This window comes from Periophthalmus magnuspinnatus, chromosome 15, assembly GCF_009829125.3.
Source record: "Periophthalmus magnuspinnatus isolate fPerMag1 chromosome 15, fPerMag1.2.pri, whole genome shotgun sequence".
Classification (NCBI taxonomy): domain Eukaryota; kingdom Metazoa; phylum Chordata; class Actinopteri; order Gobiiformes; family Gobiidae; genus Periophthalmus; species Periophthalmus magnuspinnatus.
In genome coordinates, this window is record NC_047140.1 from 25,857,306 (window position 1) to 25,876,369 (window position 19,064).

General features: G+C 38.0%; 1 protein-coding gene across 1 annotated transcript in view; it reads left to right on the forward strand.

Annotated features, from left to right (window-relative positions):
• eys (eyes shut homolog) overlaps nucleotides 1–19,064 on the forward strand; it is a 139,806-nt gene that overhangs the window by 72,522 nt on the left and 48,220 nt on the right. The window contains exons 33-38 of the mRNA XM_033979314.2: nucleotides 664–865; nucleotides 7,745–7,929; nucleotides 8,051–8,142; nucleotides 10,916–11,066; nucleotides 11,138–11,250; nucleotides 11,688–11,926. Coding sequence (XP_033835205.1) covers nucleotides 664–865; nucleotides 7,745–7,929; nucleotides 8,051–8,142; nucleotides 10,916–11,066; nucleotides 11,138–11,250; nucleotides 11,688–11,926 — 982 coding nt within the window. The remainder of the gene's footprint in view (nucleotides 1–663; nucleotides 866–7,744; nucleotides 7,930–8,050; nucleotides 8,143–10,915; nucleotides 11,067–11,137; nucleotides 11,251–11,687; nucleotides 11,927–19,064) is intronic.

A 19,064-nucleotide genomic window follows, 5' to 3' on the forward strand; every position in this document is an offset into this window, starting at 1 on the left:
TCCTGAGTTTTTTACCTGTTCTTCTTTTTTATTTCCTTATGACCCTCGCACTCTCTCATCTACTGTCTCCTCTCCTGACAATATCTGCGCTTATACTGCATAATTTATTTATCAGAACTAGTCAGGAAACTTTAATGTGATTAATTATGTATGTACAGATATGTCAGCTTGTTGATGCTTCTCAAGGGCTGATTTTCAGAGAACAAAAATATAAAGTCAAAGTTGTAGGCAAAACTTTTTGAAGCCTCTCAAAGTAATTCTTTTAAATTATTTTTTTATTAGTTATAACCGGAATTCACTTAAATCATTACACTAAACAAAACAAATAACAACGCACCATGTTTTATCCAAACAAATCATGCTAAGCTATTATGGGTTAAAATGCCATTTCATTTAATTGTATTAATTTTATATTTTTAGGAACTTCCTACTTCTGTTCAATAGTGGAATGTACTTTTTAGTTTGTGCTATCTTCTCAGAAATATGCTTAAAAGTGAAACACAATACTAAAAATCCCTTTGACTACCCTGAGGTTATCAGGAAGCAAAATGACTTCCAGAACAGCACCAAAACTTCATATTTTTCTACCAGCACAAATGCTTATTTATATTTTATTATTCAAGAAGCAAACACATCTGAAGGCTGTTTATTTTCTATTCACAGGGGAAGAACTGTGAGCACAACTATGACGATTGCCTGTTGAATCCATGTCCAGCAGCGTTTTCCTGTGTGGACGGTGTTAACGGGGTCAGCTGTGTGCCTGCTGCTACAGATGCAGCTCCCTTGACGAGTGGAGTCAACATCGCACCACCTCAACATCCGACTCCAGCTCCCATTCCAGTTTCTACAGCTCCTCTGTCCACAGGTACACAACCATACCTCACTGTGGCAGCAACTGATTTCCCTGCGTTGCTGACATTTGAGGAGGCATGTTGTTCTAGGACTCTCCCTGTAAAAGAACCAATCACCTTATTAAAATGTCATGTGTAGCCACTTGAGGCAGAAGACATTTTGCTAAGGTTTAAGAGTATGATCAAATAGTGCGTGTCATGGTACATGTAGACTTTTCCTTTTTGGATGGAAAGCTACTATTAGCTACTACAGCTACTGCCTCAGCAAACCCAGGGTAGACTAATGTAAGGCTGTGAATCTGCGCGCTCTGCCCCTGAGACCACCACCAAACTGTCACGTACCGCAATCATTCACAGGCAAAGTGGGTGATGTGTCTTGCCCAATTTCAGTTAAATACAGTTCAATATAACTTTATTTATTTATGATCATTTAAGCATTATCTGAATCAGAAAAGGTTTAAAGCTACCATCTGCTGGTTTAGTAGATTTATTTTCACTAGAAAATGGCAGATGTGAAACCTGTTCCTCCTCCCCTCACCTGGCCTTTGTTCAGACTCACCTGTGCTCTCTGGTCTTCTGTCAGGCCAAAGCCTGACTGCAGTAACATAGATAGCATCTAGTGGTGATATGTGAGAATGCAACAGGGCAGGTCGACCGAGCTTTATGGCTATTGTCAGTGAACCAAATTCACAAACAAGGAACTATAATAGTAAAACATACTATGATATATATACTATGAGGACATACATAAAAGCACATTGAACAGTTAAATATAATAATAATAAACAGAGCAGTGCAGCTTAGAACAGGTAGAATATTGCCTAAAACACAACCAATGGATTTATAACAGATCCTTGTTACCTTTGGATAATCATAAAAGATAATGTTATGGTCTTATGCAGCGTTTAGAGATCAGATTGTCCATGAGACTTGCTGTAGACGTTGAACGCAATGAATAACTAATACTAATAATGTTAATAAGTAATGAGAAAATTGAATGTAATTTTTGTAATGTGAGCATATAAAACAAGGCTTGGGGCTTCAGCAAACGCAGGGATAATTAATGGCTGCTTACAATAATTCTTTATACCTTAATAATAAATCAGGTCAAAATAGGCAATGCATCAAGTCAAATTACTATTTCTCAATCAAGTCCTTGCTCTCATTATAACACTATTACTTTCATTAACACCAGGAAGCCAAGGAAGGAACAGTAAATTATTTAAAACGATAAGCTATTACACCAATCAGTTTAAAGTGGAAAGCCTCATACAGTTTTTAACAATTGCTAAGCTATCCTTTCTGTGCCCTTCCTACAAAACGGGGCTGCTGAGGCTGTTTTGCCAATTTTGTGTGAATTGAGACCACTGCAGAGAAACGGCTCCTATTGTGAATCTGGCCTCTTTGGAGCATAGCAGGTGATTGTGTTACAGTTTTGATTGCTATAGTTTGTGAAGCTGAGAAAAACGAACAAATAAAATACAATGTAAAAATAAGCCATCAGAAAAGCATTTAGAGGTACTCAGTTACTCACAGGTGATGTTGTTCTTGTACCTAGTTATGTGTTGTTGTTAATGTAACTGCTTTTGTATGTAACACTTGGTTTCAATGCTGACAAGCTGATGTGAAGGTTCTATTCATCAGGTACTGGTCTGTTTAGGAGACTGGCTGTTCTGCGTTGAGACTGCTTTTGTTTGCTCTTGTTTTGCCTTCAGGTTATGGACTACAATAGCCTCTGTGCTCAGAAAATAAACAGTCAGAATAAATTCAGCATGTTTCCTTACACTACAAGGCATACATTTACATTTTAATATGTACAAGGGTTACAAGTATGTTCACTTTCTGGAATAAATGGATCTGCATTTGGTACAAAAACCCGTAAAGTCTATGTATAAATGAGTAAATACTATGGTGCAGTAGTCAGACAACAATTTGCTGCGTGTTGCTTGAAATGATGAATTTTGTCTTTGAGATTATTAATTACCTGGTCACTAAAATTACTTAGATTAATGTCAAAGATTCTTAATTATTTACTTTGGAGCTTCCATTTATTTCTGTCTTTTCCTTTAACTCTGTTCTTGCTTTGGATTAGATAAAAACAATACATTAACTTCATACTGAAAATATTTGGCCAAATTATAACATAAAACCCAATGCAATCACAGCTCATTTACAGAAATCAATTTTAGCTCATAACAGACTATTTCTGATGTGCCTTAACTCTTGAATGACAAACACAGCGTTGGCAGGCGCCAGAAGCACCTGTGTATGAGAGAGGAGGAATCCAGAGTGGTGGACAGATTGTTACTCCTTGACAGATGAGGTCTATGCACCCTTGAAACTGCTCACAGAGCTGTAAAACAGACCTATTGAACACAGACGGGCTTGAACCAATTCAGCGCGACACTCTGAAAATCACTGTGAGCCAAACATAATGGAGTCCTCCCTGCTGCACCTGATCCAGCCCCCGTCCGCCTCAAATTACATTGGTTTAGAGAGGGTTAAAGGTACAAACAAGACACTGGCATGGAAAAGCAACCCCTCGAGGCAACCAAGAAATCTGAATATTCTTCCCAAAGTGAATTTGTGAAAATGATGGTAATTAAGAGTTTTATATTTGTCAAACACCATTGAAATAGTTGCCTAAGAGAAAATGATAGGTTTGGTGTGAGTCCAAATTCTAAGTATACACCACCAAGCTTTTGAAGGGATTTTGACCCATTTGACCCATTTCTGTGCTTAAAATGTCAACCTCACCCACTACAAATTTCTTTTAATACTACCATGGAGAATTACATTTATTCATGAACAAGAGGACATTTTAGTGTAACAGGTCAGGCACTGTCCTCAACTTTGCGAGATAGGACCATTGCCACAGTCCACTATATTTGCTGCTTCTAGCTTTGTTGTCTTATAATTTTGTGAATATATATCTTTGGAGACATGCAAACTGTGTAGCAAATGTTATAAAATAGTCTAATCTAAAGCTTAAAATAAATTGTATTGGTTTAAAACAGGTGCGCATGAAAGGGAAAAACGCACACCATCAGGACTGCGTAGTCTTTTAACGCAGACATAATCAAAGTAAATAAGTAAGAGGATCCAGAATCTAGAGTTTATCTAACTAGGTCACCATCGGAAATGCGTGCAGTGCCCTTGGTGCTGCTGGAAATAGACTCAGACAGTGCTCCTTTAATTCCTGCTTCACACCTTTTAAAAGAATCTGAAAATTTACTGATGTTTAACAATGAACTTTTTAGCTTGTTTCTGAAAATAAAAAAGTGAACGAATTTCACGGTCTTTATTCCATGTGTATTGAGCGCAGCTCTGAGCATCATGCTGCTAGTATAAGATAAGGAGTCCCCAAGATAGCCCCATTGTCCTGTGCACATGTACATGCACTGCTGAGCCACAGTGTTTTCTCTTTACTGTATGAGCGCTGATGAAATCTCCAAAGGACAGTGCAAGTGGAGGGGGCTTACTGCCGCTAAGCCCCAATTTGGTTGACTTTCATTTGGAGTGATGACCAACAGCACAGGTGAGGCTGTTATCTTCTCACTGCCAACTGTAGCAGAAATGAAATTACTCTGGATGTTTCCAAAAAAAAACAACTTGACGAGGCCAAAGTTAGCCAGAAGGTCAGTCCAAAAACATGCTGTGTTGTGGGACTTCACTCTGTCAGATGGTTAACCTTCTGTTCATAGTGCATTTATTTTCCCAGAATAGCAAATAAGATGGTTCAAGCATTGCCCCATTGGTGGACTTAAAATCTTTTGCATAACTTTATAAAAATTTTTGAAAGGGGGTGAATTTATCATTCATAGTCTAATGAATGCTGTAGAAATACATTCTTTAAAAATATAATAATATACAGGCACTGGTCCATTCTCACAATGGTTTAAAGACCCCAGACCTACCACAAAGTCTAAAGATGTCCATGTCGTAGCTTAGGTGTGAATGCTGTGTATAGAGCAGGTGAACTAAAACAAAACCAATTATGAGAGAGAGACCACCTCTGACAGGCAAGTGTGCCATAGCCTGAGAACATTAGTGACTACAGAAACCTTTCCCACCAAGTACAGGCCTTACGAGTACCACCAGGTCTAGACCAGGTTCATGACAAGACTTTTTTAGGTCTAAGATAGAACCACAACTTTGCTACAGTAAATCTGAACATGGACTAACCCATAAAGAGTGGACAAAATTTACATACAATTATTTGGACAATTTGAGAATAAAAGGCCTAATATACTTAAATGATATATTTTTTTTATATTTTTGCAGAGATGATATTCCTCTTTTATGAACATTATTTATTATTAGCATAAAACATAAAAATGGCATTAAAAATAAAATCTAAGGCTTTCCTTTTGCTTGTCATTTCATTGATGGTTGACCTATGCCACTAGAGTAAACTGTTATTTTTAAAACCTCAAAACAAAGATGTGGAGACAGGACCTTCTTCTATTTAGCATATCCTCTGTGTATTCTGTGGTTTAATAATATCCAGAATCTTCTTACACTTCACATATCCTGAATCTATCGCTTTTATTTCAGTCCATTTTTCCGATAATGAATGACCTTTTTACCTTCCCTTTGGGCGGTGAAATTGCAAGGGTCCAAGAATGTTCTTCAGCAGTATTTTATCTCGGCCCTGTGACAAGTTCAATCAGTCAGTCTATTACCTCGCTCTATAAATCAGGCACAAAACAGGCCTTACATCCTGGCTTTTTCATAAATGGGACATTACGTTCCAAATCAATTAGATCTCCCCGCCCAATGTCTCGTACTCCTATTAATTGATCTCAAAGTCAGCTTTCTCTAAATATATTTTTTTCTAAGGGGATAGAGAGTATTTTACCCAAGCTGACATCCGCTGCTCATCGTGCTGTAATATTGTGTCTAAGTTACATTAAAACATGACTCATATCAATTTTCTTGTTCTATTATAGACACGTATTTGGCGCAGTCTTTACAAGATCTGATTTAATGATTTATATGAATGAATATTCCCACCGAGGCAACTTCTTTTCTGTTTGAACTAGAACATATCTTTTGAACATAGTCGAGTGAGGACAAAACCCTTGGTCAGCATTATGCTAACCCTTCTATATCAATTATCAGATGGTGAACAAAGGACTCTCTAATGGCTAATCTCCAAAATTCAGCAGGGGCATGGGGGGTGGCTAAATTGTGCACATTAAAAGCCTGACCTGTTATATAAAAGACGATACATCTAAATTTGGGTAGAAAAGTATGAAGAGAAAATACAGAAGTGCTTTGAAGGTAACTGGTAATGAGGCATGATATGGATACAGGCTCCTGGCTGTAGCCTCAAACTGCATCAAAGCCTACATCAGACTAAACAAGGCTTTAAAATTAATGAATAAGCTTTGTCTCCAAGGGGTAATTTTCTATCATCAGCACTGGCAAAGCCCATTGTCAGAGCCGAAGCAGAAGGCCGAGCTGCATTGTTGCCGTATGCATTTCTCCTCATTAATTCACACCTCATGCGCAGTAGGTCGGCGCCTGATAATTTTCACTTTTTGTCTGCGGGGTATTGGTTGTATTGCTCTCCAGAGAAAATGGAGCTATTTAGATTAGCTTGTTTGCCAAATGCCCAGAGGAGCACACTGTCAGATGAAGGCGGCTCTGGCCTATTAGGTCCTGACATGTAACAAATATTGATAAAGGTCGTACAGCTGATTAACTTTTAAATTTCTAAGGCTTTTCTATAGGCGCAGGCTGAAAATTGTGAATCCCAAATGTGTTAAATTTCCTAAGGCAGTCCACACTTGCCCTGTTCAGATGAGAAACGCACTAAGCTGTCTTTTAACTTGTTCTGCGTCACTATAGCACCAAATAGATCTATGAGCGCTGGGACTTTTTACTGAAAAATCCAATTGCTTCATGGATGATATAAGATATATGTAAATTAATGCATTTCTATCTGGCAATAATCCTCTTCACATAATGGAGCGAGCATACAGCATTTTATCAATAAGCCTTTTATCACCATATGATTTTTACAATGACCAAAAGGATCAAACACTTTCTACTTTCCTTTTAAAAGTATAATTATGTCCCTTCTGCCTTCCTCCCACATTAAACTGGAGATTGCTATTTGCACTTATTTCATCTGGATGTGTCCATGGTTATTTGATGAATTCAAAAGCATAATTTGGCCAAAAAGGGTGCCATGTATGCAGAGGCTTTGGGAGGTTTAACAACATTTCTGAATCATTATTTTAATTTGTGGAGGTGTATCTTGGAAGAGGGGTTGGCATTTCTACCTCTCAGGAGGCTGTTGGCACTCTGGCTTCCTACCACCATCTATAGATAGGCATGTGTTGATTAACTGGTCGCCATGTTAGAAAAATGTGAAAGTTTATGGCTTTATGAAACTTTTTTCATTGTTGCTGTTAAGGATGCCCCGATCCGATACTGGTACTGGATCAGATATGAGCTTCCAAATATGGGTTGAGCTGATCTCCTGGTTGGACTTACACATTGATGTAATAAGACTATTCACTGGTCGTAGTCGGCCCAGAAAGTCTCATAACATTTTAATTTTTATTTGTGCAAAGTTGTTTATGAGGGTTAAATAACAACTACATAACACATCTGGATCAGTTTTGTCTTATTTTATTTTTGTTTTAAGGAAATAAATGCTGCTTTCAACCTCTGCACTGGTATCTGTTAGCTTTAAGCATCTACCAATATCAGGAGATACTTAAAGCTATAGTATGGGAATCAGTATATGAACTGAAAAAGCTGGATCGATGCATCCCTAGGTGCTATATTGAGTTGTACTGCTAAAGCTTAAGTCAGTATATTTCATGTATTCACTACAGGGATTACTTCTAATTGAATTCCTGTTTTCTCTTTTACAGCCAAAGTGCAGTATTTGGGTAATTCCTTCCTGGAGTTTGATACTATTGAACTGAATCCCCTCAATAACATCACTGTGAGATTTCAAACCCGCTCTCCACAAGGAACTCTTCTGTATATGGACCAGGGACCTGCTAACAGCCAGTTCTTCTTCATTAAACTTTTTATTATGGAGGGTGTTTTGAAGGTAAAAAACGCATTCTTGGAACAGTAAGGTACAGTGAAAGACAAGTAGCTTCATGACAACATTACACAAAGACTGTACTGAGTTTGTATTTAACTTTTTTGGTTGTTTGTGATATTTGCAGTATGCGTTCAGCTGTCATGAAGAGGACGAGGCGACCCAAATCAGTACTTCTGTTCAAGTCAATGATGATAAAGCACACATTGTTAACATCAGGTATTTGCATTCTTCATTCTCACGTGCACATTATCTATGCTCTCCTAGTGGTGCTATTTGCTATTTTATTTTGTTATAGAAGATAATCAATGTTTCCTTATTAGAGTGTGCTATTTAAATACATTTTGGGTACAAGGTTTCTCACCAGCCTTTATAGACATAATTTGTTTGTAATACTTTTAAATCTTGCTTACCTTTGGGTTTATGGATACAGTATAAGGGCATTGTGGCTCAATTTAAAGGTGCACATTTCTGAGGGGGGGTACGCCACCTGTTTGTCTCTGTTATTGTTCTGCCTGGAGTAATTCAGCGTATGGCATTAAGCATTTCTATGTATGTATTTCATTATGGGTGTTTATCTACCTTGAAAAACATATCTCCTTAGTGTGAGCTGTTTTACCACTCCGCAGATCAGACCTGTTACCTGCTTGTCTCCATGGAGTTATTAAGTATAAGTTTAATACCACACTTTGAAACACTCTAGGCAAAGCAATAACATCTCCATGGAGAAAAGTTACGAATTACACCTTTATTTGTAGAGCGAATTCCCCTGAAGTAGGCTAGGTGATCCATGGTTCAAGTTTTGATCTGGGCATTACGTATCGATCTTATGTCCAAGCAGCGTAAAAGTACACATACAGCAACAATACACTTGTTTACCGAATGAGTAATAGTTACAAATTGAGGCACCTCAGGCTGTATTGGTGTATGCAGTGATTTGCGACGCTCAAGAGAGGTACAATATGTTCTCAGCGGGACCTAGTACCGGGTAACTGGCAGAAATAACCCAACTGGAAGCTGACTTTATTATGAAGGGCCAAATGAGCATATGTACGACTATAAAACAAAAACAAAATGCCAGAATATGCCTATTAAAATGCATTAGTGATCACTGGCCATGTTTTATTGGCTGTTCTAAAGTCTTCATTTGCAGTTTTTCATTACCAAAAGATTAACAAGCTAGAGCTGAGCACAAAATCAATGTTTAAATGATTTAAAAGTGCGGGCTGCAGCCTCTTTAGTTATATTGTTCCTAAGTTGGTGTGCAATCTTGCTGCCAGCCTCCTCCATTATGTTCTGACACAAGAAAGATTGCGGTTGAGACACGAGACACCAAGTTTATTATGTATGAGCTGGAAGCTGAAACAAAGAGGCTAATGTTGAACTAAAATCAAATCCGTTTACTTTGCATTTTACATAAGGGCACCAGGCATTTCAAAGTTGCACAGAAAGGGCATTTCATATTCTGTTTGGGCAACATTTTTAATTTGCCTTTGTGCTGAGTTCTAAAGGACCACAATCAAGATCCTGTGATAGCAACAAAGGAGGGATAGATAAAAGTTATGTAAAGTAATGAAAGGGATTATGTGCATAGTGCGCCAAAGGTGAGAAACTTCATTTGCGTGAAACAAAGCTGGCTGGCAGAGGTTGTTTCATGTGTCTTGGCAGAAAGCTGCTCTGTCCCAAATATGCATGAGCACCCACAAAGGCCTGTTGGGTTGAAAGGGCTTTGAGGCATCACCTCCTGTTTTTTGCTCTTCCCTGCAAGAAAAATACAACAGCAGTATGAATCAATCATAATGTTCTATACTGACCCCTTGGAGACATTGCGAGAAAGAGAGCTGTCATATCTAGAGGGCTGGGAGTATGGAAAAATGGTTTCTAGTGTCACAAAGCAAATTCTTTGTAATTGTCTGATGGCCCAGTCCGTCCATCTTTGTCTGATTTGACCCAGAGCTACAACGGCGCGGCCATCCTCAGCGTCACTGCCTAACTCATTATAGACTTTTAATATATCTTCCCGTCAAAGACGCTTTTCAATATGTTAAATAGAAACCCAGTGGGGCCGACTTCTCAAGGACAGTGAGCACAGTGCCCTCTGGCTGCTGGCCAGGCCTCTCTCTGGCAGGCTGCTCCTAAATTAACCGCTTCTCTACTCGACGGCTCTAGAGGAAGGACTTATGCAGCTCCGAGTTAGCGCCCCGAGTGTTTAGCTGCCATATGCAACAGTCCACAAAGTACAGGCTTAACAAATCAGACTAGATTGCTTCATGGACCTTCTAACTTCCTCCCGGGGAGCAAGAGGCTATGGGGAGACAGGCGAGAGGAGACCAAGCATCTGCGGCTCGAGTACCCTGGAGCTGTAGATGGCTGGTCCACAATCTGCACTTAGGTAATTATCCGCGTCCCTCGCTGTTATAGAGCTTGCTATTGTTTTTTTCTTTCTTTTTTTTTTTTTTTTTAGAAATCTTTAGATGACTGCAGGGTGGAATCAAAATAGTTTTGAGAGGGATTAATGGCAAAACTTAAGGGCCTTCAGTCTCACATGAGAATATTGTGATCACTAAATGCTTAAGTAGAGAAATAGCACTTGACCTATATTGATGAAGGCAGTACAGTCTGCTGTGCTGCTGCTTTGGTGCAAATTGAGGGTACAGCATTTGGCCTTAGTAAGGCTGTAAAAATATCCCCACATAGTAGATACTAACAACAAAACATGGCAATATTAAAGTGTAATATTACTATAATTTTGTGTTGTTTTTATTTGAAGTAAACACATATCAAACATATAGCAGTGTTTAGAGTTCCTGTCTATTCAGCTTTTCAGGGTGATAAAATTAGTTTTTTCAGAGTGCACTTTGCTAAGATCCCATAGTGCATAGCGAAGTTTTTAATTAAACTAAGAACTAACAATAAGCTCTGACTTCAAAATATAAAATACAATATACCTAATTGTGTTAATCAACATTTTAAAATTGTGTTTTTCCCACAGGCAGCACCTGAGCCCATGCGAAGCTGAAGTAACTCTGTCTAGTTACAGCACAATAAAGAGTTCATTGAGCAATTACTGGTTAGGATATATGCTACAAAGAACACATCACATCTTTGTAGGCGGCCTCCCAGTGAGATACCCCTTCAATCAGGTAAGATTCAAATTGCCTACTTACAAAATAATAAAACAATCAATGTACAGTGTAATTTGTTCTATTTTCAGAAAGCTGCACCCGTCGACAACTTCACAGGCTGCATAGAAATAATTGAGATTAATAAACGTAGGAGTTTTTACACATTAGATGCTATTGCCAACAGCAACACGGGGGAATGCAGGTAATTACTAACAAAGTTCACTTTCATTGAAATTGAGTGAAGCCTTTCATAAATACATTATGAACAAAAGGTTGGCAGCAGCTTTGCATTTCCATTGAGGACTTGAGATGTAGTAAATTAGGCCAAACAGCATGACCCTTTAGCTGTTACTGACTCATGTTAATGTTATGTGTAATGACGACCTGCGCATTTTCTAACCAGCAGAGACGTTTAGGCCTATGATGGTGCAGCTGGATGGTGTGTGGTGTGAATGAATAAAGCACATCATTGTAAAGGGCTTTGATATATATTTCTATTATTATTATTATTAAAGTTGTATTTTAAACATATTCAAACAGATGTTGAAATATTTTGGTTCAGTACTCCAGGATATTGTAATGATTTCTCCTATGTTTGTTCATATTGTTATACTGTACACTGTTTGTTTCATTTTACAGAGACACTTTGAATCCATTAGAAACCTTTGTGCCAACGTTGGTTCTTTCCACGAGCTCATCTTTAAATGGTAGCACAGCCTTGGTCACCCGAACAGAAACACCTCCTTCAGATGGACCTCCAGTCTGCTTCGATGGTCTTTGCCAAAACGGAGGAACATGTTATATTCAGCATCATCTCAACAGACGCATCCCTCTCTGTCACTGCCCACTACATTTCACTGGACCTTTTTGTGAGAAAGGTAAGACTCATAAGATGCATTTGAATTTTACAACCTACAACAGCTCAGCTCTTAGTGTGGTATCATCGTGAACCAGCCAAACCAATTATGTAGCTTAATATACACTGAGCCTCTTTGCCTAATAGGTTTTACTATATGGGAGAATGGAGTTGGCTGCATTAGGATTTTGGAGAGATGTGAATTATTCGAGCTATGATTAATGGAATGAAAGCTCCTTTAAGCAGCTTGAAGCATTTCTGTGTATTCTCACTCACCTCCAGCGCTCAGTGCAACCAACAATCTGACCTGGTAGTTTCCTATCCACATTCAGGTCTTGTCCCAGTGTCACAAAAATGTTTGCTTTAGCAACCGCCTTGGCACTGCAGAGCTACACATACTGAAGGCAGATGTTTCTCTGTATTGACACAGGCTTTGTAGAACGGCAGCAAGTTAACTGATCAATCGCAACTAATCAGTTATGGTATAACAGTCAAACACTTTAGTTTTATGACTCACACAGAGGTTTTCTGACTCACACAGAGCAGTTATTAAATGGGAAATGTGTACATTTTGTGTTTTAGATTAACTTTCTTTAGTCTAGAACAGGGGTCAGGAACCTATGGCTCACGAACCAGACATGGCTCTTTGATGACTGCATCTGGCTCTCAGATAAATCTTAGCTGACATTTGTTAACACAATAAGTAATGCATAAATTATACAGAAGTAATCAAATCAAGTAATTCTCAAAAATAAACAATACTACAGTAAGAAAATCATTTGGCTCCGTCTTTATGCGCTGCCTCAACTAACACATTATCACAGCACATGCTGTTTTCCCTCGTGCGTGACGGTGACAGTAGTGACGGTAACATATTTACGTAAAACGGTAACATATTTACGTAAAACTTGAATAATGACAATCTTAAGATATTATCCAAAATCAACATTAATGCAATAAAACAAGTGTAGCTTATACATATAAATCAAATATTAACATAAAACATCATTTATTAACATTAAAATATTAACACTCTGAATTTGCATGCATTACCAAGCGTCAACCAAAACTTGGCTCCCACAGATGTTATAAAAAAAAAATATTAACAATACATTGAGAGACTTCTCTACTAAAATTGTTTTTGTTTAAAAATTCACACATTTAGTTGTATTCAGAGTTAAAAAATACTGTATGGCTCTCACAGAAATACATTTTAAAATAAGTGACTTTTTTGGCTCTCTCTACTAAAAAGGTTACCGACCCCTGGTCTAGAATGTCCTCAAGTGGCTTCACTTGAGCTTTATTTGGGTCAAACAACTGAGTGATTAATCGAAAAATAATTGCCATATTAATCAATTAGCAAAATAATCATTAGTTGCCGCTGTACTTTGTTGTAGGTATGAAACAGCATCCCTCTGTGTGGTTTTGAGTAACTAATAACATAATTAGCCTTAGTGTGTGCACCACTCTTGAAAATCACATTATACTAACATGTGCCTTCATGTCTTATGCATCTGCTCCTCTAATTCTAGGCATTTGTAAATATGTAACGTTTGAGCTCTTCTATTCTCCTCTATTTAATTTGAGGTAAATGTTACTGAACTGAAAAAATGCTTTTCTTCAAGGCCAAAAATGGATGTACCATTTTTGCAGTAAAATAATGATAAATTATTGTGGAATTATTATAAATATAATAATGGCCACAGGGGTGCATGCTGGCTGAGAGTAGTCCTCTTGCCTCTCAAAAACCAATTATTAGGAAGTGATTTATGCTCAAGCTATGGCCAACTAACCTGGCTCACGCCTGATTGATATTTGTAGCACTATGAACTGAGGTTTACACATTTATTAATCTGGAAGAGCTCTCACTGAAAGCTATCAGGAAAAAGTGGATTGTGACGAGATATTTATATCTGATTGGTTGAAGCGTTACAACAGTGGAATAAGGCAAAAATCGAATTTTTCTTACATCCAGTTGAGAGAAAAGCATCTTCCCTGTCCACAAATGCATAAACAAACAAAATAGTTCATATTTTTGCTAAAATAGTCTGGAGTATGTCTGTCACCATGTTTGTTTTGGTTTGTTTGGGCGTTCTGGACAAACCTCAGTGCTGCTCTGTGATTGGTCCGCCCGCAGCTGGGTGAATTTGAACCTTACAGCGGGAATATCTCTGGATTCTGGTGAGTTTATGAACTCACAAATATCATGAGAATCTAAAGCTTTCTGAGTAGATTCTGCATGTTTAAGTTGAAGTTCTGCGTTTCCCTGCCAGCCAACAAAATAAGCTATATGTTGGTATATGGTACAAGCAATAGGGATTTGATGGAAAAATGCTGGGAACCACAGGTACCTAATATACATAATAATAGAAGACTGTTCAGATTCTGTGAAGAAGCAAAATGATCCACTCCACTGCTTCTCACTTGTATGTTGTACTTATGTAGGTGTAACAGTAATCTGACATCCACAGCTTGAAGCCACACACTAATGCTAACAGTTATTAACACCACATTAGCCCGATCCCCCCACTGCGCGCCCTTGTGTGACACCTCGGTAACAGTGTCTCACAACACTCATTTTCAGGTGTTTAAGAAATCCTTGAATGTGATTTGTCTCCCCGGGCTCTGTAACAAAAAGATGCTATTTTTATGGCTTGGTTCTCATTTGTATTCCCAGGGGGGAGGGAGCGTTGGTTGAAGGAACTGTTCCGTGTTTACATGACAGAGCCTCCACTTTGTTTGTCTAATTGTTGGAATGCTTCTAAACAACCAGGCAACCCTATCTATAGTCACTAGTCTTTTATTCAGTCAATATTTTCTATTGAATTTAGCCAAACACAGCATTTCATCTTCAGGCAAGAAGTGCTCATTCATCCATAGTACAGTCCACTCCATATACTGTTTGTTTCAGCTGTTCAGTTTGTTTACACATATTTCAAGCTACCTATTGACTGCTAAAGGATAAACTGGGGGGAGCTTCTTGGATGTACAGGTATAATGAAAACGAACTGGGTGGCCAGGTTCTCTTGTATTTCATAATAATAAAAGTCATAATCTACCTAAATAGAATAAAGTTAGTCTTTTTTTGAAACATGCCTTATTTAAATGTCCTATATTATGCAAGTTTGACCTATTAGATTGTAGTTACCTCATCAGAAACATACCTGGAGATGTGTTTTCTTTTGTTCAGACAAAGTTCAAAATGCTCTGCTCCACCTTGTGATGTCATGAAGTGGTATTTTTCGAATTAACAGCTCCTTTTATCCTTTGTCCAGCAGAGATGGGCAATTCCAGGGCTGAAATCGTCCAAATGATTCTAGTGCAGGTATATGGCATTTAAGAACACTGTGGACCACATGACATCACAAGGTGGAATAGAGTGTTTTCGGTTGGTGAGTAGAGCTAAATATGCAGGGTTTGTGTGTTAAACATGCGTCAATAAAACAAAACACAACTCCAGGTCTGTTTTTGATGAGGAAACATTATAACATAGATCAGAAAATAGCATAATATGAGCCCTTTAATTAAAAAAAAAACAAACTAACCTGTTTAAACAAAAGACAATTTATCTTAAAAAACAAACAAACCCTGAAATATCCATGTCAACAGTGGTATTTAATATGGTTTATTTTTGTATTTGTGGTTACCAGATGAAGTAATCTGCCTGCCTCACTTGGTTTGAGTGATTTCAACATCTCTTTGGCGTAGCTCCTCATATTGCTCTGTGGTCGCCCTATAGAATGTCTCCAGCTGAGTATAGGGAAGCAGTCTGCTCTTCTGTGTTCAGCAGTGATGTGTGCAGCAGTACACAGCCATGATCTTTGGAGTGCAGAGGTTGTTTACATGCTGACTGAGTCCGCCTGTGTCTATTGCTCAAGCTAGATTTCTGGGTGACAACCTTGTCGTCACATCTTGTTGAGTTAAGTAATAGCCACAAGAGACGACAGCAGCGAGTGGCCTTGTGTTCTTAGTTAATTATAGATATGTCAGCCCACACAGTGACTAATGATGCAGACTTGTTTGTGTCCTAGATGTACTGCTGACACTCAGAGAAGAAGTATTCAAGACAAATCCTACACTCTGACCTCTCATGGCCCACTCTGATGATGTGGTTTTATATACACAGACCAGAGTACTTTGAGCACTGACAGGGATAAACTCATAATATTATAATAACACTTGTATAGTCCCATAAGCACTAGGGATGAGCCAGATATTGGTTCCAATATCTGTACCAGTAATGTAAATGATCACTATAAATAGCTCTCTGTGTAATATCAAATGATTGTTTCACTTATGGTACACCCACACTTAGTATTGTTTTTCAGAACAGATGAAAATGATAACTTAAGTAATGGACTATATTCATTTGCATAACAATTACAGACTATGTGATTGTGTAATTGTATCCTGTCAAAAGTCTCAACAAATACTTTTTTGTTTGAATGATGCACTTTCTGAGCCTCTAACTTTTCTTTTTCTTAATGTCAAGTGTCATGTATTATTTAGGCTTAATTACTCTTTCACTCACTGATTGACAACAATTACTTTTGCCTCACAGTGATTACAATCGCTCTTTGTTCAAGTTCAGCTGCACAGTGACAAGCCTTGGAAAAGTTTTACCTTTTATGCCTCATACCTGTGAAGTACATGTGAGGAGTGGCTTTCTCTCAAGTCGAGACCTGACAGGTGCCCCCCGCCAAGATATATGGTGATCCGCACTAGGGCCTAGAGCCAAAGGGAATATCATATCAAGTAACCAACCATAGAACAGTGATCATAATTTAATGTTATGTGATTGTATTGCCTCCAAGAGGAAACAAAGCAGGTAGCAGACCTTGTCAGAGATAGTCAAATATTGCTTAGTGAAGCTTTGAGGTAGAAAACTATGAGGACTACGTTTGGAGTGACGGTGACCTCTTGGTGTGCCTTTAAGACTTTTCTGTTTTAGCTCACAGGTAGAAGTACTGACAGGGAGAAGGATAAGGGGTAACGCTTATTATCAAACTAAACTCAGAAAGCTGACTTCTTCTGTATCTGTAAAACACTGAATTGAGATAGGCAACAGTGCACAGAAATCCAAATGAAAAAGACAATATAGTATTTATTGATTATTTAACAATTGAACTTGATCATTGCTATTTTTTTTTAGAATGAATGAAATGAGAGACTTCAGAGATCGTAGCTCTCTGTTTAGTCTTTGTGTCACCATGTCTGTCACTTCGCAGATCTCAGACAAGTCGCCAAGTCTGACCCCAGTTAAGATGCACTTTTAAACAGGCCCATATTGTACATTTTTTAGTGACAGGGTAAACAACACATGGAAGAAACCGAAGAAAACTAAAGAAAAACATTCAAACTACTTAGGAAGGCCCTAGTGTTTCAGCAAGTGAAAAAACAATCTTATTGTTGTGAGGCAGAAATGGCTTTGTGCCTCACAGAAAGGTATAGAGTTTATACTGCTGTGAACTTGTTAAGGTGTTCTAGGTGTTGTAAAAGGTGTTGGTACTTTTGTTGTACTTTTACTGCCTTCAAAATGTGAACAGCAGTTGTCCAAAGTTATTTCTCACTTACCTTATGAATTCAGAGCACCCTAATTATTCAACATGGTGAGTTTAGAAGCACTTTTCACAACTCTCAGAGACTGGAGTTTTGCCTTTACAGTAAAGCTAACAACTAGCATGCTAACGATGCACTTCCTGATTCTTAGACAATAAAACACTTTATAATTAGATGTAGGCTGTACAGCAGATTTACTTTGACCTCAAGAGTTGCTTATACAACAATTGGGTACATAGTCTTTAAATCAGATGTGTCAAACTCAAGGCCCGTGGGCTAAATTTGGCCCGTCACATCATTTTATGTGGTCCGCGACAAAGTAAATTAAAAAGTATGACTTAAAATATCAGTTTATCGGGAGATACACAGTTACACAGCCATTTTTTTTATATCTATCCAAATTCACATGCAATATTTGTAACTTAAATAAGTAATAAATATAGAAACATTTAATTAACAAGATTAAAAAGTAGTTGCATTTATTTTACATTAGATTTGCTTACATTGACCTTACAGTTACAGCTGGCCCTTTGAGAGCAGTGATTGTGTTGATGGCCCTCTGAAAATGAGTTTGACACCCCTACTTTAAATTATGTTTATGTAGCTTAGCATAAAGTTGCAGCAGTTGGTTAAAAAGAAAACTGATAAAACAGTTGACATAGGTGATAGGACCGTGTTACCATTTTTAAAAAAGTTACTTTTAGAGAGCTGTTAAAGCCAATTCATTAAAAATATTCATTGTCATTATTTTTCTTTTCTCTTTATAAAACCCCGTTAGTTGTTAAAAACAAAGACTCTTTTAGTGATTACTAATCATGTGTTTGGACAATAGACATTTCCTTTGGAAATGTTTATCTAATATTTGACAAGTTATCCTCCTATGTTCCTATATTATGTGTAATAAAACGTCTGTCTAAAGTTGATGGAAAAGATAAAACATTTACCTTGTCTAACATTAAGGTCTACCATTAATAAGACCTGATTTGAGGTTCCTTTGCCAACACAATAGCTGGCAGCTGCCAGCTCTTTTAGTGGGCATCTAGTGCGTGTTTTGCCGTAATTGTGGGAGCCTTTAAAAGTGCGCCAGCTGAATCTGCCTTACTCACCAATTGCCAACAGACATTACAGAACTGATTCATCATCTTCAGCCCAGGAAACTGTTTCTTTCATGTGACTTGTTTTTATTTTCTGTGTAATTTGGAGTCTTAGCTGTCATGTCCTCTCTCTATAATATCCCGCGGTGTCTCTGCAAAGTCCTGTGTCTTGATTGGCTGAAGTGAGAGCAGAAGGATTGGGAAGTGGCTTTATAACAGGATTATGGACCTCAGAGAAATAGTACAGCCCCTGTCTCTCTGCTGTTGTTCTATAGTGACTGATCACTGCACTGGCCCAACTCTCTGTCTCACTGTCCCTGGGCTATTCCACATGAATCATTATTTACAGCAATCTGTGCTCTCCATGTTTTCACTTAACACTTGGCATTTTTGTCATCTTGTTAAAGGGTTTGTTTTACTTTCGACGTGCTCATTTTAACATTCCTGACTGTTAGACTGTATGTATTATTGAGCTATAGATATTCACAGTACTTGTGATAAGATAAA